Source organism: Salvia splendens, chromosome 19 (genome assembly GCF_004379255.2).
Source record: "Salvia splendens isolate huo1 chromosome 19, SspV2, whole genome shotgun sequence".
NCBI lineage: Eukaryota > Viridiplantae > Streptophyta > Magnoliopsida > Lamiales > Lamiaceae > Salvia > Salvia splendens.
The window spans coordinates 26217470-26239705 of NC_056050.1; the positions used below are offsets into that span (position 1 = coordinate 26217470).

Sequence of the window (22236 nt, forward strand, 5' to 3'; positions counted from 1 at the left end):
GAAAATCGTCACTCTTGATTTTATTAGTTGTGATGAAAATTGATGATTCAAAGTCCAGGGTGTCGGAGACTTGGTAAACGTAGCCAAAATGAAGAACAAACTTTGATTTTATAAAATTCAAATCCTTGTCAGTTCAATTCCTTTCCACAAAGTGGAAAAATTACACACTGACTTTGACTCCTTGGTCGATAATTGCGTACTCATCAATTAAACATTCAATATAATGGTCACTAATTTTAATCCTTAATTTATAAGAATTAATATAGTAGTAAGTATAATTGTTAAAATTCTAAAACAAAAATCAAATGAATTGCCGCAAACCTCACTCCACGGCTCCAACATCCCCACCAAAAAGAGTTAAATCACCATTAATATCACCGACTAACAATTTGTTTTTTATTCATCGCCCAACCAAAAAAAAGATAATTAATTTTTGATTATACGTTAGGTATATGATGAAATGATTAGTTATCACACTTTTGTTAGGTTTATTACCCAATTTAGAAATGAAAATCACACACATACTGATTTTTTTTAATTGATAAATTAATGGAAATTAAAAAGATCGCATTATATAGATTAGAAGCACAATTTTTTCGATTTTTCACAAATGTAAGTATGCAAAAAGCAAGAAAATATATTTAAATATTAAACATAATTAAAACTCCGTTTTCAAAAACCAAAACTTTTCCTCCAAAATTGACGCGGCGTTTTCTCATCTCTCCCCCAAATAAACCACCTTTTCTCCTTCCTCCGTCTTCTCCAGTCTCCACCACTTACGGCGGCGCCGCCGCCGCCGCCGCCGCCGCCTCTCCTCCTATCTCCGTTCAAATTCCTCCACCTCACAACACTCCTCCATGGGGAATTGCAACGCCTGCATCCGCCCTCCCGAATCCGACCCCTCCAATTCAAAGCCCCAAACCCCCAAAAAGCCCCGCAAAAACCACCACGGCGAGCACTCCCCCAACCCCTACGCCCGCTCCCCGGCCCCGATCCGCGTGCTCAAGCACCTCGCGCCGCGCTCGCCGCGCATCTCCGACAAGTACGTCCTCGGCCGCGAGCTCGGCCGCGGCGAGTTCGGGATCACCTACCTCTGCACCGACCGCGACACGCGCGAGGCGCTCGCGTGCAAGTCGATCTCGAAGAGGAAGCTCCGCACCGCCGTCGACGTCGAGGACGTCCGCCGCGAGGTCGAGATCATGTCCAGCCTCCCCGAGCACGCCAACGTCGTGAGGATGCGCGCCGCTTACGAGGACGCTGAGGCCGTGCACCTCGTCATGGAGCTCTGCGAGGGCGGGGAGCTCTTCGACCGGATCGTGGCGCGCGGCCACTACAGCGAGAGGGCCGCCTCCGCCGTGGCGAGGACCGTCGCCGAGGTCGTGCGGATGTGCCACCACAACGGCGTTATGCATCGGGATTTGAAGCCGGAGAATTTCCTTTTCGCGAATAAGAAGGAGAATTCGGCGCTCAAAGTCATCGATTTCGGATTGTCGGTGTTCTTCAAGCCTGGTGCGTTTCCGATTTCCTCTGTTTCTGAAAATTCAGAAAGCTTTGTAGAACTAAGGAGCACTATAACTAAACTCTAATCGAAGATTATTCTCATACAAATCGAGAATTAGAGATAGATGCATCGTACATAGGCTCTAATTGAAGATTGTTGTGATCCAAATCGAGAATTTAGAGATAGGTGCATGATAATTAAGCTCTAATTGAGGATTATTCTGACACAACGAGAATGTGGAGATAAGATGCATGATATTTAAACTCTAATTGAGGATTATTCTGATACAAATCGAGGATTTAGAGATAAGATGCATGACATTTAAGTTCTAATTGAGGATTGTTCTGATATAATTATGTGTTTTTCCTTTTGTTTGAGCTTAAATTTTGCTCTATTTACCATTTCTGGAAACAGGTGAAAGGTTTTCTGAAATTGTGGGGAGTCCGTATTATATGGCACCGGAGGTGTTGAAGCGAAACTACGGACCCGAAGTAGATATATGGAGTGCTGGAGTGATTCTGTACATTCTCTTGTGTGGCGTTCCTCCGTTCTGGGCCGGTATATTCCTCTCTTTGTGGTCTAGATTCGAATCTATGAGGCAATAAACACGGTAACTGATGAGATTTCGCTCTATTTCTTGATTGATGCAGAAAGCGAGCAAGGTGTGGCGCTTGCGATTTTGAGAGGAGTGATTGATTTCAAGAGGGAGCCCTGGCCACAGGTTTCTGAAAGTGCAAAAAGCCTTGTTAGGCAAATGCTGGAGCCAGAAATCGAAAAGCGTTTGACAGCCCAGCAGGTTCTCGGTGAGTTTCATTAATGTTCGGAACATAATGTTCGATCCTCTCTTGATAACTAGCTGTTCTAGTGAGCTTTCCCAAACACGTACTCAAGTAACCCTAAATTTCTAGCAATCCATGGAAAGTGTCACTTATGCATATCCATTTTTCGATAACACTCTTGTAGTACGAGAACAAATTTGATGCAAAGATATTTGTTCGGGTAAAAAATGAGTATCCGAACATATTTAGTTTGCTAATCTTGCAAATCAAGACATGTGAATTTATGCAGCATTTTGTTTCTGCGCAGATCATCCATGGATACAAAATGCTAAAAAGGCTCCAAACGTACCGTTGGGAGATATTGTGAGAGCAAGACTCAAGCAATTTTCTGGCATGAATAGATTCAAGAAGAAAGCATTGAGAGTAAGCATCTAGCCTTAATGTGACTGCATTGGTAGACTTTGAGCTTCACAAGGTTCTTCCCCAGCAGAGTTTAGGAAATATAGTTACTTCACTCTGTCGTAACGATTAACGCGACTGTGTAGGTAATCGCGGAACATTTGTCTGTTGAAGAGGTCGAAATAATTAGAGATATGTTCGCCTTGATGGATACTGACAACGACGGGAAGATAACATTTGAGGAACTAAAAGCTGGTATGAGGAAAGTGGGTTCTCAGCTTCCAGATCCTGAGATAAGGCTGCTGATGGATGTGGTAAGTCGCCGAATTTCAATTTTGAAACTATTAAAGAGTTTAGTTCACTGCAAGTGTCCTAACTCAAGAACTATTATCTCTAAATTTAATAGGCAGATGTTGATGGGAACGGTGTGTTGAACTATGGAGAGTTTGTGGCAGTCACAATCCACCTACAGAGGATGGAGAACGAGGGGCATTTCCGCAAGGCATTTACGTTCTTCGACAAAGATGAGAGTGGGTACATAGAGCTAGACGAGCTACGAGAAGCTTTAGTGGGCGACTCAGGTGAACCCGAACTTGAGGTCCTCAATGACATCATGCGCGATGTTGATACCGACAAGGTTTGAAGGCCCTAAATTCTCGTCATCTTCTTCTATATCTATCATCTATAAGTGAGTGCTCACTATCGTATGTGGGGTTCTTGCAGGATGGGCGGATTAGCTACGATGAGTTTGTGGCAATGATGAAAACAGGGACGGACTGGAGAAAGGCGTCGCGACAGTATTCAAGAGAGAGGTTTAAGAGCTTGAGCTTAAACTTGATGAAAGACGGCTCTCTGCATCTCCGAGATGGTTTTACAGGTCAAACGGTTGTGGTTTAACATTTTCAGTTCTTGTATATTTTCGATTTCTGCCACATCACCCCTTTTGCTGGAAAGAAACCGGTTTATCTTTTGAAAACTCGAGGCTTCAGAATGTGGAGGGGCTTCTAAGGGGGAGTCTCGTTGCGATTCTGAGTTCTCGATATGCAATGCTCCATTGGTTGGAAATGGTTTTCATCGACGAGCAGAGGACTCTCGGGGATGATGTGATATAGTGAGTGCTAATTCTTTTGTTCATAAGGCTTTAAAGGTAAGGAGGTACCCTTGTTTGTGCTGTATATTTTTGCAATCTCTCTCTCTCCCCTTAAGCACCAAAAACAGTTAATTTAACTGTTAAACGCTGGAAAGATTCATTTATGCAGTGATTTATTACAGTAATCTTGAGTAGACTAGTTTATTTTGATTATATTTCTATATACATGCTTCTGGAAAGGGCAAATTCTTTCCCCTAATGTACAGGAGTGTTAAAACTTAAATACTCATGGAGTACTTGTTTTCAAATTATAAGTTTCTTAGAGCATTCTCAATGGAGGATGTCCCGCCGGACGTCGGACCGGCGTGCCAGACATCTGTGCGGGACGTCCGCCATTAGGCGAGGGAGGGGCGGACGAGGACGTCGGCTGTGGACACCGCACATCCGCGGCTTTCCAGGACGTCCGCCATTGCGGTGCCACGATGAACATCCCGGCGGATGTCCCGATTTTTTATTTTTTTTGTTGATGTCCTTGGGGATGTTCGTCATTGTGGATGTCCTTATGACGTGGCAGTGCAGTGGGAGGTCCTTATGACGTGGCAAGAGGTGTTTTTGGGAAATCCGCCAGGACATCCGCACCATTGCGGATGCTCTTATGATCCAAATAACTTCATGTTGAATCGACAAACTGATATAAGAAGTCCCAGTATTCATATAACGTGGATTGAGATAACCTCTGAGTCAAGCCTCTACTTCTACCGATTGGCGACTACATAGCCTTAAAAATCTTACTCCGACCAGCAAAATACGTTCAGATAAGTAAATGTTGCGATAAACACTCAACAACTAACCTGGTCTTATTCGAGCAACGGCCACAACTATTAATCAACACTAGTTAGCAAGGCAATTAGTTGACTTGGTGATGAACTAATTTTAGACTTGCAACAAACGGTAACATTCTTGATTCCAAGGGATAACTCACCACAACAGATGGCATGTGTATGCATGCATGAGACATGGTGAATCAACAAAACAAGAATGTCTACATGAACGAATGTAGATCAATCAACAAAAAGAAATCTACAACACTTCTCGAGTCCCTCTTAACACGAATATATTCAAGATGACCTAGATGTAGATTCCAAGAATATCCATCAAGAGATATTTCACCTAGAAATAATGCATTTATCTAAGGATCATATCACCAAGATCAAGTTTGAAGAGATTATCCATCAAGAGATAGTCCACCTAGCAATAATGCATTTTCCAAAGGATCATATCACAAGATCAAGTTTGAATACACTTCTTCATTTCCTTTATTTTGTTTCGATCACATGAACGGATGTGGAGACATCAAGATACCAATCAATTCGCAGTCCACCAAACCATTGATTGCCTATTGCAAATGATGACATGAATGAGGGAAATATGAGACAAATATCACCTTAGGGTGATATGATGGATTGATAAAAATAATCTCAAATCCACTATTTAATTTGATGGATTTATTAATTTTGAGCTTGCTTGACCATCCTATGCTTCAAATAGACAATCATACGTTTCATCAATCTATCAACCAAAGTAAACAACCTCTAAAGTTTTGCTACCGGTGTGTTCTTATCGCCTTTATCCATATTGTTTTGCCTGGCAATATAAATAGTTAAGAATAAGCAATATTAACATGTGAATATCAGAATCAGAAAGAATGTTATCAACTTATCACAATGTTCATGTTCAACAGCATCATAAATTCAAGCACATCAGAAATACAAATACAGCAATATGAATTTAAAAGGTGAGACTGGGAAGGACATACTGTACATGAACATGCTGAAATCCACAGAGCTGCTTGTTCCACCTCACAAAGCCGCCTCTACCGATCTCCAGAACTCGCTCGGCTTCCGGTGCTGATCGATCGGCATCTTCTTCCTAATCGAATCAATCACCGCAAAATCAATATCCGCAACCGCAATTCCAGTCGACAGCCGATCAGGCAACCGGCCAATAACTTTACCCCACGGATCAATAATCATACTATCACCGTAACTCTCTCTCTCCTCGCTGTGGTTCCCCGCCTGCGCCGCCGCAATCACATAGCACTGCGTCTCGATCGCCCGCGCGCGGAGCAAAATCCCCCAATGCGCCTCCCCCGTAGGTTTAGTGAACGCCGCCGGCACCAACAGCACCTCCGCGCCGCGGTTGAATCTCAGCTGCTGATAGATCTCCGGAAACCGCAAATCGTAGCAAACCGTTAACCCTAACCTTCCAAACGGACTATCGACGGCGACGATTTCTTCTCCGGATTCGGTAAAACTGCTCTCCTTGTACACCGCGCCGCCAGGCACATCGACGTCGAACAGATGCATCTTACTGTACTTGCTCCTGATATTTCCGGCGTCGTCGATTATCACGTGCGTGTTGCGCAGACGCGAATCGTCCGATCCTCTTTCCTGAAATCCGCCGAGCGAGAGCCAGATGCTTGAATCCCTAGCTAGAGAGCGGTACTTATCCATGATCGGACCGTCAATTGGCTCGGAGATCGTGATGCTGTCGCCGGATTTAGAGCCGACGTAGGAGAAATTCTCCGGGAAACAGAGCAGCTTCGCGCCGGCGGTGACTGCTTCCTTCACCAGACGAGAGCAGGTGGCGAAGTTGGCGGAGAGGTCGTTGACGGAGGTCATTTGAGCAGTGGCGACCCGCACCGTGTTGGCCATGGCTGCTGCTTCCATCAGCGGCGGAGAGTGAGAGTGAAGAGAGAAGACTGCGTCGGAGCTTTCTTCGTTAAAATGTATAGTTTTCAAAGCCGTTGGATCTTCTCTGTTTGACTTAAATCCAACGGCTTGGATTACCCTAACAATGTTGCGGGGCATGGGTTATATCTCGGGTCGGGCACGACTTTTATGGGCCTCTACAAAATTTGTTAATGTATATTCTTGGGCTTTTGCTTATTAAATGTTCATAAATTCTATATGTACATAATATCTTAAAATTTTTAAATTTAAGTGAATTTAATTAAAAATTAGTTTTGTTATTTATTTTATTATATGTAGCAATAAGAAAGAAGTGATATAGAAATTTTATGTCGAATCGTAACATTATTTCGAGCTTGATTTGAATTAATTATACAATATCTAATTAGAAAATATTTTTTTACTTAAATATATAAATATATAAGCAAAAATTTTAAAAAAAATCGAAGTGTTGCAAAATGATTAGTATGAAATTCATTTTAAATCAATTAATGTTTATAAAACGATTTTCAATGTAAAATGTTAAAAAAAGTTCGATTATGTATTGTACGCTTATAACTGCCCATTTATATTTATTAGCTCTTCAATTTTTTTAAGTCTAACGTTTTTAAGATTATAAACTGTTAAAGTACTGTTTCATTAATTAAATTTGTAAATTAAACAGACAAAAAGGTACATGTAAATTCCATTTTATTAACCAAATACTATTTATTTTGAAACTAAATACTTCCTCCGTCCTAAGATAAGCGACTCACATTCCTTTTTATGACGTCCCAAGATAAGTGAGTCATTTCCTTTTTCGTCATTCTCTCTTTACTTTATTAACTCTCTTACTCTATTCATTTTCCACTTTACTAACAAAACCTCATTTTCTTAAATCTCGTGCCGAAAAGTTTTAGCTCACTTATCTTGAGACGGAGGGACTATTATAATTCGATGTAGATTAAAATAACAATATATTATAGAGTGATGTTAAATGGCCATAATATGGCCACCCATAAAAATAAAATATTAATAAAAATCTGTACATTTAATGCTAATATTACTTGAAACTTGTTCATCTAAAAAATATCAATTTTTTAAGACTAATTTACCCTGTGCATAAATAGGGAGTAGAGTAAAATTAAATAGGGAGTATAGTAGTATACTAATTTTTTAATACTAGTACTCGTAATTCTTTCCAATTCAAATATAAGCAAATGACGCATAATAATGTTTAGATAAGATAGAATCTTATCATGGGGTACCTAATATGTTGACATGGAATTTATTGTATACAAATCAGATGTCAACTTACAGTAAAGGATATTAGTTTCGTCCAATTCATCAATCTTGGACATTAATAATTAAAATAGTTGTACATATTTTTGTATTTGTAATAAAAATATTTTTTTATTATAAATAAGAATACGTACAATGCATCTGCAATTTCTAGAAATATATCTAAAATTGAAATCCATTTATATGCAGATGAACCCATTTGGAGTTGCGTATAAAAACAAGATCATGTCATATCTTACCTTCAGACTTTCTAATTGGTTAATTTTAAGCCTCTATTAAATTAAGCGGAGAATTTATGGATATGAAATAGTAGTAGCTAGTACTTTCTCCGTCCTATAAGAATATGCATTCTTTCCTTTTTAGTCCGCTCCAAAAATATTCTCTTTCCAATTTTGAAAACTAATGAGTGTGGGACTCATTCCTAATAACAATACTTTAATTTCTTTTTTCTCTCAACCTCTCTTACTTTATCAATTTTGCATTAAAATTCATGCCAAACCTAAAATAATAATAGGATAATTGCGACCATAATATACTAGCTCATAATATTACATGGCACCATGTTGTAATATACTATATATTAGCAATTATATAATAATATGATTTTGTATTTTTAATACTATTGTTATTGGTCTTATTAATATAGCCTATAGTATGTATTCGTAACAAAAATTTAAATGTTTGTCATACAATGAAACTACTATATAATAATGATAGTACAATGCTACTAATATATCATTACAAATTTATTGCCAAACTCACCCTATTAGTACCATGACGGCATGACCTTTAGATGTGTTTTGCATATAAAGTTTATCCATGTTATCCATATAAGTTAATATTATTAGTACTATGTTTATGTTATTATTATTATTATTATTATTATTATTATCAAGTTTAGTTATTGGTATATAATTGTATTGTGTCCTATGATAGTTATTTTGGCCATAATTAGTTATAGTTATTTTTGTAATGTAATATCATTACATTAGTACTCAGTATATTTTACATAATACATTGTGGGAATATATTAGTAGAATCTTAAATATACAATTATTTATAACATTAATATGTGACATATATAATGAAATTAAACTTTTGATTATATGATACAATTATAATATATATAAGTAATTTTATGATATGCAATACAATTATATAACGCACATTCATGAAAAATGACTAGCAAAATTAGAATAGCTAGGAGTAACATTGGTATAAGATTAATTAATCTTATTTGACTTGATCGTAAAATATATTAACTATATGCAACCGTACATACTTATTAGCATAATTTATTTATCATATATTGATATCTTTTACTAATATATGGTAGGATTTATTTAATATTCATATATATATATATATATATTATTTATTTTAAAGTATAGAAGATTGTGCATAATAAAGGTTTATTAGTAATTTTTCTTGGAAATAATAATTGTCATTATTATGGTGAGAGAATGTTGTATTAATAAATTTGAAGTGAAATATTAGTAATAGTTTTCGAAATAGTGGGAAAAGGGCAATTACATAAAATCACACTTAGCATTAACTATTACTAATAATTTATTACATCAACTTTTATATTTATTTACAAAAATGCCACCGTGTGGCTGGCCACATTATGGCCACGTAGCATTTCCCTATATTATAAGGCCTTTTTTGTATATCGATTTTTGATTTTAAGATCATGGAGTAATATTTTTGGAAGCTAATAAACTGGTTAGGACCTCATTTGAATTTATATGACCTAAGGTAGAAATCATATAGTGTGTTTTCAACTTAAAGATATTTATCTGTAAATATACGAGCTTATAATATTTTCTGATTTTTCATGTGTAGATGTTTTACACATCTTAATCGAATTTGAGTCAAGTTTAAAGTTTCACTTGACATAACAAATTATTAATTTTATGAATAAAATTTCAATTAGCAATTCTAGTCTACCCTCGAGTTATGTAAATGATATTTGGCCCTACTTCAAGATTCTTTAATTTATGAACATATACTCCCTCCGTCTCCTATTAATTGTTCACTTTTACTTTTTACCATAAATGGTAACTAGGTTTTATATTCCACTAACTCCTTTCACTCACATTTTATTATAAAAATAATATATAAAAGTAGGTTTCATGTTCCACTAACTTTATCAATCCACTTTACTTTATATTTCTTAAAACCCTACTGGACTAAAGTGGACAATTATTGGGGGACGGATGGAGTATATGTCCACATCAGCAACGGTGACTCTCAAATTATCAATCCACTAAAGTCTAATAACACTAATTAATTTTAAAGTTGTAAAGGTGGAATTGTTTGAGATTTGTTAAATTTTCGTAAGTATATTTTAAATTGTCCGATTTGTCGATCATTATAATTAATCACTAGTGAAATTATTAGCTCAATGTTTTGTAGTAGTAGAGTACTGTAGCATTTAAGTAAATACACCAAGTTTAAAAATAGACACACATGGTATTAATAAGTTGATAAAATCAGACGTATTATTGATCGACATGGTCCACAAAATAAATTAACTACAGCTGATTATTGAACTATGAAAATAACCACTTCTCTATTTTTTACAAAAACATGATGATTGACATGGTCCACAAAATAAAATGACTACTATTGATATCTACAAAAATGATTGGAAAAGCTGAAATCAACAGAGAAGATCAATCATCTCATTCATGTATTTTCATTTGGCAAATAATTAGAAAATCATAAAATTGGGATTAATCTTAGTTCATCCCATAATTTAAAAAAATCAGTCTATAATTTTAAAAACTAATTTCGTTCACAATTATCTCATGTCGAAAAATTTAATTGAAATAGTTAAATAAGTTAAATAATAGTATCATTTATTACCCCATTGTTTGTGATTGAAAAACATCTTCGATTTATGTTAAATATAGATAGCTATACTTTTTTTTTACTGTTAAATAGTTGAATATCCAATTTTTATGATTTTTTCGACCTCTTATTAGTTTTTATGAGACAGATTCAAACTTGTCTGAACTTAACGATTTTTTCAACAAATTCCCTTTTCATTTTTGTATTGATTTTTCGTTACATAATTTTAATATTTTATATAGTAGGAGTAGATATTTTTACATATTTATTATTCTTTCTATTTTCTTGATTGAATAAAATTCGAAACCCAAGATGGATAACCGATTAATGGGCCCCAAACATAAATGCACATGAGAACAACTGCAAGTCGTTAAGAGGTTGATGGATTATGCAATTAAATTGGCACTCTGTCTCTCGAATAATGGACCCATGTTATTCAACCGATCAAGTATTTTATTTGATGAAATATATTTATATTATTAATATTACCATGTGTTGATGATTGTATGATTAATTATGAACACACGTAGATAATGAAAACTTTCTCATATTCTCATGTCATATACGCCCTCCGTTCCAAAATAAGTGAATCAAAATTTTCCGACACGGGATTTAAGAAATTGAGGTTTTGTTAGTAAAGTGAAAAGTGAATCAAGTAAGAGAGTTAATAAAGTAGAGAGAAAAAGTAAGAGAGGGGATGCCAAAAAAAGAAAATGACTCACTTATCTTGGGACATCCAAAAAATGAATGTGAGTCGCTTATCTTGGGACGGAGAGAGTATAATTTTTTAAATTCTATTCTTGGAACATTCAAACTGTGAAGTCAGACCACTAATCTGATCCTGATAAAGATCAAATTGTCAGAAATTGAGGACTGAGATTGCTGAAATTTTAGAAAGAAAGTAGCAGTAGAAAATTGGATTCGAAAGAGAAATAAGAAAACATTTATAATATAAGAAAGAACTATCATCAAATGTAAACTCTAAATATTGTATAAACTTCAAACTATGATCCGAACTGTTAAAATATGTTAACAGATGACAAAATAACAACAAAAATGTCAACGATTGACGTTGTATTGACACTGTGTTGACATCAAAATCTTGAAAGTTTACAATTTGTTGACATTGTGTTGATACTGTGTTGAAGAGTTTGAAGTTTGTACAATATATATATATATATATATATATATATATATATATATATATATAGGGTAGTGATCAATTGAGATTTTTTAGCCTAATTGAGAATTGAGATGCATTATCAGCCACTCATTTTTATTAAATGAGTGGTCCAGAATTTACCACATGGAAAATATTTTAGATTAATTAATTATGAAAGGGTAGAATGGTAATTTCATGGTACGTTTTATTCAATAAATATATTTTTAAATTTTTTTTAGTTTTTTAAAAAAAATTTATCAACTACATATACAATTCATGTCAACTATATACATATAATGCCAACTATGTGTACAATTCATGTCAACTACATATACAATTCATGTCAACTAAACACATATAATGTCAACTATAAGTTGTTGACATTTGATGTGTAGGCTATTGACATTTGATGTGCAGACTATTGACGATAATACCCCTGAGTTTACATAATCTACTTACACTTGACATTTCAAAAATGTTGTGGTTAAGTGGCTGAAAATGCATCTCAATTCTCAATTAAGCTAAAAAAATCTCAACCTAACATATACTTTACATTTTATCACTGCCGTATATAAGGATTAAAAAATACTTTTATGGTAACTAGACTCAAGTTAGACAAACAAAGCATTACACCTTATGGGACCCTAACATTATTAAGTCCAAAAAGTTAGTAATATATGACCAAAACTTACTGTAGGAAAAGATCTCCTCCTTCAAATGTTACTAAATTAGTTATGGCTTGACATCAATCGGTACATTCCCTCTCATATTTCTCTATTCTTGTTTAGTTATAGCGTAATTAATACTCCACCTAACAAACATTCGTTTAGTTAACCACAAAATAGAATTACTGTGTGACTAAGAAATCCACCTAATCAATAGGGAAAAAATGTGTTAATATGTGAGGCATAATCTGTTCAAATTAAAATTCAATCCAATCCATTCCAATCCTTCCTATTTTAAACTGATTTTCTTCTTAAATTTTAATCAACAACAATCAAATTTTTATTATGACCACATTGTAGCAACTAGCAATAACTTTTATTCGTACATTTATTTCTATTTTTAGTCGGTTATACAAAATTTAATTTTAATCGCATAAATATTTTTTAACAAAAACAAAGTCTCACATGCGTGCAACTCATGGCGCGAGCATCCACGCATTTTCCTCCTCATGACACCCCATCCCCTCTGAACCCCTCTTCTCCCCTAATCCTTCTCTGTTCTCACTGCAGCCGCCTCTTACACCGTTGCCACCATCGTCCACTCCACCCCTTGCCCAACACGTCCCCATCCGCCCTTGTCCACATTGCCCCGACTCAAGTCAAACTTGTACAGTTTTACAATCTGTTTAACGAATAATTCTTATATGCTAGCAATTCGCTATGTCTCAATTTAACTAAACATTATTCTTTTTAAAAATATTCTATTCAAATTTAAGCATTTTTTAAAATGAAAATTTATTATTTTTATTTTATTTTTTTCGTTTATACTTTATTCTCTATTCTACCGAGGCAAATCAATGCTTCATAAAATTTCGTGTCGAATACGAAGGATCAATTACATTTAATAAGTGTGATTAGGGCCGTACGGAGTTAGTACTTGTTAAATGATAAGGAGACAAATGTCACGTGCCATAAATTATTTTTTGCATGGCCTTGCTATATTAATTGCGATAAAAAAAATAAACGTCGACCATACGCCTACGTGCACCACATGAATGCTGGGGCCCACCTCACTTCTTTCGTTTTCATTCAACAGCCTGTGTTTGGCTATTGTCTTCCACAATTGTTGTTTCTTTTTATGGAAATGGCAATTTTATTATCGGAAATAATTTAAAATAGTCGAATTATTCCTACTATTTGACTAGAGGTGCGTTTATTAAAATTCTAAGAAATGGAAACTATATTGTTTTATTTATTTTTTTCTATTTTCATATGTTTGTTGGGTGAATAATTTTATTGGGATCGGATGGAATAAAAAAATCGGATAGCCCATTTTCCCTTTCTTTTATTCTATTTTATTATGGGATTATTATGGAATATTGATGTGATAATATTTTACCTTAATTTTCACCGAAAAAAGATTGTTGGTAAAAGTGGATTTTCGTTGATTATCTATTGAAAAAACCCCGTAATTTTTTGTTTATTAAAATCTATTTACACAATACAAAAATATATAGACTAACGGGGATAAACTAAATAAAAAATATATACATCTATCAATTAAATTAACCAGTAGCTAAAGTACTACTCGTCATATTCATATTCTTCATCAGAACTAATGATAGAAAAATCTTACTTATAGTAATAAATTTGCAACCAAGAGACATACATCTAGTTGTGCATATTTTTATTAATTCGACCATATTTTTAAAAAATTTCCCATAAATATGATATGTTTTCTTTTTAGCTGTAATTTGGATACATTTGGCGTATGTACTATTAGTCCTTTCATTCATTTTGTTATTTTGTAACATTTCTCATTACATGGTGTTTAATTAAACCGGTGGAATCAAACAAAGCAAAAAGTAATTATTGGAAAGGGAAGTTTTGAAAAAATAGAAATCCATTTATATTTAAAGACAAAACAGTAGAGTCATCACTTAGTCTGTGACTATTTTTATAATCTTTAAAAGTTAAAAAATCTATATAAAATGTCGCCTTCATGGACACTTATTTACCTCATCATTTCTGCACCACTCTTTCTTTCATAGTCTTTCCCATATTAAAATATTCTTTTAAAAAAAGAGAATATATATGTCTGTGTATTAATTTGGTCGACACGTACTGTTAAGGTTCAATTATTTGAACCATGATTGTTTTGAGCCTTTTCAATAATTTTACCACAATCAACAAACCTTTGCCATTATGTTATCAACTTTTCAAAAAAGTTGCATTACAATCAACCAAATAAGTAAATAATTGATTAAGACACTATTTACTTAATTAATTTGTATTGAACGTTGAAATCAGAACCATTATAGTTCATTGATATTCACCAATCACTAAGCACCTTAGTCACGTTGTCTAATTTAATAAACATTTACGGTTAATTAAATAAAATATGAAGGTGACTTCAGTTATGGTAAAACATCTAATTCATTTTAATTACAATTCCCACACCCATATTCAACACATATTTTTAGAGATAAAAATTAATCAAAATATTTGAAATTACAAAATCTTTACTCAAAATAGTAAAATTGGGTAATTAATAGGGGTAAACAATGTTTTCAAATGAATAAATCACTATTTGAATTTACCATTTGAATATTTATCGGATGAATGTAGTGGTAAAACCAACCGTTAATTAATAGGGGTAAAAAAATATGTTTGTCTTTTGTTGGGAAAAATATGTATACTTAAACAATACTCCTACTACTAGATTTCATTTTTTTAAACATTGATATTTTAAAAACTAAGCATTATCTTGCTTGGCAATGAGTATAAATTGTATAATCGACAGCCACTAATATACGAAAATGTAAATTATAAATTTATTTATTTATTAGGAGAGAATGAAATTCAATTGAGAAACGAAATTATTCTATACGAAAATGCAAATTATAAATGTATATATTTATTAGGAGGAATCTCCAATTGAGAAACGAAACTAATAAATAGATTTAAAAAATATTGATTTTGCCATCACACAGTTTACACTTCCCTTTCCTACTCCCACCATTCACAAAAATAGCCTTATTTTGCCATTTTAGAATGTACAAAAAAATAGTCTTATTTCTAAAATAAAAAGTTTATTTCTCATATTTTACTTTTCCCTCTCCGTGGCATACATAAATAGGATAATTTTTGTTTTTGGACAAAGGGAGTATGAAATAACAAAAAATTAGTATAATTAACAATATTTTAAAAAAATAGTTTTATTTATAAAATTAAAAAGTTTATTTCTCATATTTTTTACTTTTCCTCTCTTAAATAGGATAATTTTTGTTTTTGGACGAAGGGAGTATGAAATAATAAAAAATTAGTATAATTAACAATATTTGTTTTTTAATTGATTGGAAAAATAGCTTCCTCTCAAAATAGAAATCATAATTCATAATTAGTCATCTTCAAAAGTGGAGTAAAAAAATTGTTGGAATTTGTCAGCATGCAGCTCGAGAGAGAGAGAGAGGCAATGTGCGTTCATGGATGAAAATCCAATCTGCAATTATTTGGTTTCAATCTATTTACCACCAAAAATATCCAATCTTTTCAAATCATAACTCACCTCTTTGCCCTTAAACTTTAAAGTAATACAAAAACGAAGAAAACGACACTAAAAAAGACAAACTTTTGCACTTTCTTCATCAACAGTGGAGGGAAAGAGGGTAAAAGTGAATTGCTGCTGTGTGATGGTTCAAGTACCCATTTTTATAAAAGGCAAAACATCAACGAAAGTTTGGTTAATAGTAGTTGTTACAGCCCTTTTTGTAACTCCTTTTGTTACATCAATTCCTTTCAGAAGTAAATTCTCTGAATGAATAAATAAATGATAAGGGGAAATGCACCGCTGTAACGGCCACCACTGCTTGTAGATTTGGAGCTGGTGGGCTGGCCTCATCTTTTGCTGTCTTCAAATTCTGCTTTTTGTAATGCTTTAAATCCCTCCCCTTTTTAATTGGGCTGCCTTTGATTTCTGCACAAGTCCCTTCCCAGGGTGTTTCTTGATTCAAAAAAGTGTTCTTTGTGAAAAGGGAGTTTTTTTTGGTGTTGGTTTTGTGAAGATGGGGGAGAAGCCTGAAGTTCTTGATGCTGTCTTGAGGGAGACAGTGGACTTGGTAATGGATCTGACCAGCTGTGTTTTATCCATTTTCTTGGTTTGGGGCTTTTCTTGATTTTGTGAAGTTGATTGCTGATGCTGTTGTGTGTGTGTGTGTGTGTAGGAAAACATTCCCATTGATGAGGTGTTTGAGAATCTGAGATGCACCAAAGAAGGCCTCACTAGTGAGGCTGCTGAGGAGAGGTTGGTCATTTTTGGACACAACAAGCTTGAAGAGAAGAAGGTGTTGATTCTTGATTGAGTTTTTTTCCTTCAATTTCTGGCTTTATGTCCTTACATTTCCTTGCTGTAGTTATTTGCTTAGTGAATTTAACGTGTTAGAAGTGGAAAATTTGCATCATAATTCCTTGTTTATGTACTAGGATTTTGCTTGTTTAGGATATGTAGTTATGGTTGCTTTCTGTTTCAAGATTTCATTTCTCTTGATTGAAATTTTGTCCTTCAATTTCTGGCTTTATGTCCTTACATTTCCTTGCAGTAATTATGTGTTTAGTGAATAGTGTTAGAAGTGGAATTTGCTCGTTTAGAATATGTAGTTATGAGTTGCTTTCTGTTTCAAGATTCCTTTTTTCTTGATGAAATGTTTTTTGCTGGTGATTCTAAGAATGTTGAGGTGGATTAAATCATGGGTTTCTGCTTGCTATAGGAGAGTAAATTCCTGAAGTTTTTGGGGTTTATGTGGAATCCTCTTTCATGGGTTATGGAAGCAGCAGCTATTATGGCGATCGCCCTTGCCAACGGAGGAGTAAGGACGTTGTTTCTTGCCAATGTTTGCTTTCTGTGGTGGAGAAGCACTGATCTTTGATTTTGAACATGGCAGGGAAAGCCTCCGGATTGGCAGGACTTCGTGGGAATCATCACCTTGCTATTCATCAACTCGACTATCAGTTTTATCGAGGAGAATAATGCTGGCAACGCAGCAGCTGCTCTCATGGCTCGTCTTGCTCCAAAAGCAAAGGTCCGATATCGCCTTCTCTTGGAAACTCGTGTTTAATAGCTACACGGTTTGTCTGATCTTGTGGTTATTTTCTGAAGGTTCTAAGAGATGGGAGGTGGAACGAGGAAGAGGCTTCTGTTTTGGTGCCCGGAGACATTATTAGCATAAAGCTCGGTGATATAGTTCCTGCTGATGCTCGTCTCTTGGATGGCGATCCCCTTAAAATTGATCAGGCACGTGTCTTTCTATCAACTGCAATCTGAGTTTTGTTTTGTATAGTACTGAATTTGTGATCTCGCGTTTGCAGTCTGCTTTGACCGGGGAATCCCTTCCTGTGACGAAGGGGCCAGGAGACGGTGTATACTCTGGCTCCACGTGCAAACAGGGAGAGCTCGAAGCTGTTGTTATTGCAACGGGTGTTCACACCTTCTTCGGAAAGGCTGCTCACCTTGTCGATAGCACTAATCAAGTCGGCCACTTCCAAAAGGCACGTTGCGTTATTGCATAAGCACTCTTGGTAGTATTTGATATGCACTATTTTTCATTGTTGTATTACTTATGCTCAGGTTTTGACCGCGATTGGAAACTTCTGCATATGCTCTATCGCGGTGGGGATGGTTATCGAGATAATAGTGATGTACCCGATTCAGCGCAGGAAATACCGGCCCGGGATTGACAACCTTCTTGTTCTCCTCATTGGAGGAATTCCGATAGCCATGCCAACCGTCCTCTCGGTCACAATGGCGATTGGTTCTCACCGTTTGGCTCAACAGGTTTTCTTGATTCTCTTTGGGATTTATATACTGGTTTGGTTGGTTGGTTGTTTACCGAACATGCCATAACACGATGATTTATACAGGGAGCTATAACAAAGAGAATGACTGCTATCGAAGAGATGGCAGGCATGGATGTGCTTTGCAGCGACAAGACAGGGACTCTCACGCTAAACAAACTTACTGTCGATAAGAATCTTATCGAGGTTTTTGCAAAAGGCGTTGATGCAGATACCGTTGTTCTGATGGCGGCTAGAGCCTCTCGAACCGAAAACCAGGACGCCATAGATGGTGCTATTGTAGGAATGCTGGCTGATCCGAAAGAGGTAGCTCTTGGCACTTTTGTCCGCCTAAAAGCGATAACATTTTGCAAGTTTCGACTTTAATTCAATTGAACCGTGAACAGGCACGTGCTGGAATTCGAGAAGTGCACTTCCTTCCTTTCAACCCCACTGACAAGCGGACAGCGTTGACTTACATAGACGGCGAAGGGAAGTGGCACAGGGTCAGCAAAGGTGCACCCGAGCAGGTATGGTTTCTCGTTGTTCTTGCTGTTTTCCTCGTTTCACGAACGTCACTCCTCAAATATCGTCCTGGATATGTATCCTCAGATTCTAAACCTTGCACACAATAAGTCGGACATAGAGCGAAGGGTTCATGCTGTGATCGATAAGTTTGCTGAACGAGGCCTGAGATCACTTGCCGTTGCATACCAGGTATCATTCATTATACGGTACTTTGCTTTTATCAACTGATGCTATGTATCGAATATTAATACGACTTTCGTACATTTCCTGCAGGAACTTCCAGAAGCAACGAAGGATAGCCCCGGAGGACCATGGCAATTCATTGGCCTCATGCCTCTCTTCGATCCTCCTAGACACGACAGTGCAGAAACTATAAGAAGGGCATTGAATCTTGGAGTAAATGTCAAAATGATAACCGGTAAATCTTCGTGTTTTCAAAATTTAAGCTATTACAAGCTTGATGCTGAATCTGTCTGTTTCAATAGGGGACCAGCTAGCAATAGGAAAGGAAACGGGACGAAGGCTAGGAATGGGAACTAACATGTACCCGTCATCAGCTTTACTAGGACAAGACAAGGATGAATCAATTGCTGCTCTACCGATCGATGAGCTCATCGAGAAAGCTGATGGTTTTGCTGGCGTCTTCCCAGGTAAAGCCTCTTTCTCTCGAATTTGAACCTCATTTCACCATGGAATCTGATGAACGCTGACTCGTGCAACTGGGGTATTGGTCAGAGCATAAATACGAGATTGTAAAGCGCCTGCAAGCTAGAAAGCACATATGTGGAATGACTGGCGATGGAGTGAACGACGCTCCTGCTCTGAAGAAGGCTGATATCGGCATTGCTGTGGCCGATGCAACTGATGCAGCGCGCAGTGCTTCTGACATCGTCCTTACTGAACCTGGACTCAGTGTCATCATCAGCGCTGTTCTCACCAGTCGAGCGATCTTCCAAAGGATGAAGAATTACACGGTACACATCACTTGGCCTAATATAAATTGTGTATTAGTGAAGCAAGATTTTCAAGTTTTATGAGCCAAATATTTCACAATCTCATCAATTTTCGTTATAATTGACAGATTTACGCTGTTTCCATCACAATCCGTATAGTGGTAAGTTATTATTGGTTTGGTTTCCACCACTCGGAAAACTCCTTATTGCTACACGAGCTATTATTGATATCGTTCCCTTTCTTTCCGTGTACCAGGTTGGTTTCATGATGTTAGCGCTGATATGGGAATTCGACTTCCCACCATTTATGGTTCTTATCATTGCAATACTCAATGATGGTTAGCTTTTCACACATTTTCGACTATTCACGCACAAGTCTCTCTCGCTTTACATTTTCTCTTGGAACTTACGTTGCAACTTATATGATCAAGGTACCATCATGACTATATCGAAAGATAGAGTTAAGCCATCACCTCTCCCGGATAGCTGGAAGCTCGCTGAAATCTTCGCAACCGGGATAGTTCTTGGTGGTTACTTGGCAATGATGACTGTCATCTTCTTTTGGGCTGCGTACAAAACAGATTTCTTTCCCGTAAGTTCGTTCATCTCGTTGTCAAGTTGCTTATAAGTTATACTCCTACTACGTATCTTGAGATTATATTCTTATCTCATTTACCGCCAAATGATTTGGCAGCGAGTATTTGGGGTGGCGACACTCGAGAAAACTGCCCACGACGACTTTAGGAAGCTCGCTTCAGCGATATATCTGCAAGTGAGCACCATCAGCCAGGCTCTCATATTCGTGACAAGATCAAGAAGCTGGTCGTTTGTTGAGCGCCCTGGTTTGTTGCTCGTGGCTGCATTCGCCATTGCTCAACTGGTTAGCAATTCGACCATCGTACCGGTTTATTATTGAGTTTCACTACTACGCAGACCTAACCCAGTATTGCCTTTCAGGTTGCTACTCTTATCGCGGTATACGCAAGCTGGAGCTTCGCAGCGATTGAAGGAATCGGTTGGGGCTGGGCAGGCGTGATCTGGCTTTACAACATCATCACCTACATTCCTCTCGATATCATCAAGTTCTTCACGCGTTATGCTCTTAGCGGGAGAGCTTGGGATCTTGTTCTCGAAAGAAGGGTAAACTTTCAATCAATCTCTGCTTTTGATATACTTCCTCCGCCCTTGAATGTTTGTCACATTTCAATTTTACCGTTTTTGGCAGTGGATCCCACATTCCACTAACTCATTCTCACTCACATTTTATTACTACTCCTATAAAAGTAGGACCCACATTCTACTAACTTTTTCAACCCATATTCCATTATATTTCTTAAAACTTGTGTCGCGTCAAAATGTGACAAACTTTGCAGGACGGAGTTAGTTCACATAATCCTCGTGCATTTTCGTTATGAATATGATTATGATGGCTTGTTTCTCGTGTCACAGATTGCTTTCACCAGACAAAAGGATTTCGGGAAGGAGCACCGTGAGCTTCAATGGGCACACGCGCAGAGAACCCTCCATGGGCTGCAAGTGCCAGACACCAAACTCTTCAACGAGACGAACAATTTCTCTGAGCTCAACCAGCTGGCAGAGGAAGCTAAACGAAGAGCTGAGATCGCGAGGTAAGGATATGTTGGTGACTATACTTAGTTCATTTCTCTAGGCATTCTGCAGATATGTATTTGCTCACATTGTGTCGTTGCGTGTAGGTTACGGGAGCTGCACACGCTGAAGGGGCACGTTGAGTCGGTAGTTAGGCTCAAGGGTCTGGACATCGATACGATCCAGCAAGCATACACTGTATGAGAAGATCAACAACCTACATTTGATATGAGTGAAGGTATTGATTATTGTTAGTCATGAGCTGAAATCTGCCTTTTTCTTGTATTTGGAGAAGTTAATTTATTTAGAATCAATTTTTCTGAGTATAATTAATGGCATTATAGACTTCTAGTCTATATATGAGATTGAGAGACATTTATTATCATGTTAGAAGGTAATGTTTATAATACATATGAAGCCTTTTTGGACTTCATGATTTCTTACTTGCTTCTGTTTTCTGTGTTGAAAGTTTGTTTGATATTTGTTGTATGTTTGGTACTATTATTATTTATTATTTATAATTTACAATTTAGAATTATTTTCCAAAATAGTTATAGACTTTACAATTCTCATTGGAGCTTCGTTAGGGCTGTCAAATCGTGCGAGTTGGGTCGTTATCGTGTCAACCCATTATCGACCCAACCTAATCGTGTCCCAACCCAACCCAACCCGAAATCATCGGGTTCTTATCGTGTCCCAACCCAACGGGTTCGTGTCGGGTTCGTGCGTGTTAACGTGTACCCAGAAAAAGTCAACTCTCTATTAATGATAGTAAGTTAGTTTGACACGACACGATAACGACTAAAACATGATGTTATTATACGATTTAAACATG

At 36.4% G+C, this 22236-nt stretch overlaps 3 protein-coding genes across 4 annotated transcripts; 2 read left to right on the forward strand and 1 right to left on the reverse strand.

Annotated features, from left to right (window-relative positions):
* The first annotated feature begins 676 nt into the window (after nucleotides 1–676).
* Nucleotides 677–3954, forward strand: LOC121779724 (calcium-dependent protein kinase 10-like). Its single transcript, XM_042177116.1, has 7 exons — nucleotides 677–1509; nucleotides 1916–2059; nucleotides 2152–2304; nucleotides 2588–2703; nucleotides 2826–2993; nucleotides 3086–3316; nucleotides 3403–3954. The coding sequence occupies exons 1-7, from the start codon at nucleotides 858–860 to the stop codon at nucleotides 3574–3576; spliced, it is 1638 nt and encodes a 545-aa protein (XP_042033050.1). The 5' UTR covers nucleotides 677–857; the 3' UTR covers nucleotides 3577–3954.
* An 839-nt stretch (nucleotides 3955–4793) lies between these two features.
* On the reverse strand, nucleotides 4794–6535 carry LOC121779726 (deaminated glutathione amidase, chloroplastic/cytosolic-like). Of its 2 annotated transcripts, none has more exons than XM_042177118.1 (2): nucleotides 5586–6535; nucleotides 4794–5165 (listed from the first exon to the last, which is right to left on the reverse strand). In XM_042177118.1, exon 1 carries the CDS (start codon nucleotides 6496–6498, stop codon nucleotides 5629–5631), a length of 870 nt encoding a protein of 289 aa, XP_042033052.1. In that variant the 5' UTR covers nucleotides 6499–6535; the 3' UTR covers nucleotides 4794–5165; nucleotides 5586–5628. The 2 variants fall into 2 exon arrangements, with proteins under 2 accessions (XP_042033052.1, XP_042033051.1); XM_042177117.1 differs by lacking the exon at nucleotides 4794–5165 and adding an exon at nucleotides 5253–5413.
* A 9684-nt stretch (nucleotides 6536–16219) lies between these two features.
* Nucleotides 16220–21844, forward strand: LOC121780395 (plasma membrane ATPase 1-like). Its single transcript, XM_042177989.1, has 20 exons — nucleotides 16220–16601; nucleotides 16707–16826; nucleotides 17250–17348; nucleotides 17424–17561; nucleotides 17639–17773; nucleotides 17848–18027; nucleotides 18107–18313; nucleotides 18400–18639; nucleotides 18720–18842; nucleotides 18925–19029; nucleotides 19114–19258; nucleotides 19326–19490; nucleotides 19576–19814; nucleotides 19922–19954; nucleotides 20050–20131; nucleotides 20225–20385; nucleotides 20488–20673; nucleotides 20751–20933; nucleotides 21243–21421; nucleotides 21509–21844. The coding sequence occupies exons 1-20, from the start codon at nucleotides 16548–16550 to the stop codon at nucleotides 21603–21605; spliced, it is 2871 nt and encodes a 956-aa protein (XP_042033923.1). The 5' UTR covers nucleotides 16220–16547; the 3' UTR covers nucleotides 21606–21844.
* The last annotated feature ends 392 nt before the right edge of the window (nucleotides 21845–22236 follow it).

Bases quoted from the DNA above. Each gene is read 5' to 3' on its own strand.
- LOC121779724 (XM_042177116.1), top strand. From the start codon at position 858: ATGGGGAATTGCAACGCCTGCATCCGCCCTCCCGAATCCGACCCCTCC. The intron at 2,305-2,587 runs GTGAGTTTCATT...GTTTCTGCGCAG, and splicing joins GACAGCCCAGCAGGTTCTCG to ATCATCCATGGATACAAAAT. The intron at 2,994-3,085 runs GTAAGTCGCCGA...TAAATTTAATAG, and splicing joins TAAGGCTGCTGATGGATGTG to GCAGATGTTGATGGGAACGG.
- LOC121779726 (XM_042177118.1), bottom strand. From the start codon at position 6,498: ATGGAAGCAGCAGCCATGGCCAACACGGTGCGGGTCGCCACTGCTCAA.
- LOC121780395 (XM_042177989.1), top strand. From the start codon at position 16,548: ATGGGGGAGAAGCCTGAAGTTCTTGATGCTGTCTTGAGGGAGACAGTG. The intron at 17,774-17,847 runs GCACGTGTCTTT...TCGCGTTTGCAG, and splicing joins ATCCCCTTAAAATTGATCAG to TCTGCTTTGACCGGGGAATC. The intron at 21,422-21,508 runs GTAAGGATATGT...CGTTGCGTGTAG, and splicing joins CGAAGAGCTGAGATCGCGAG to GTTACGGGAGCTGCACACGC.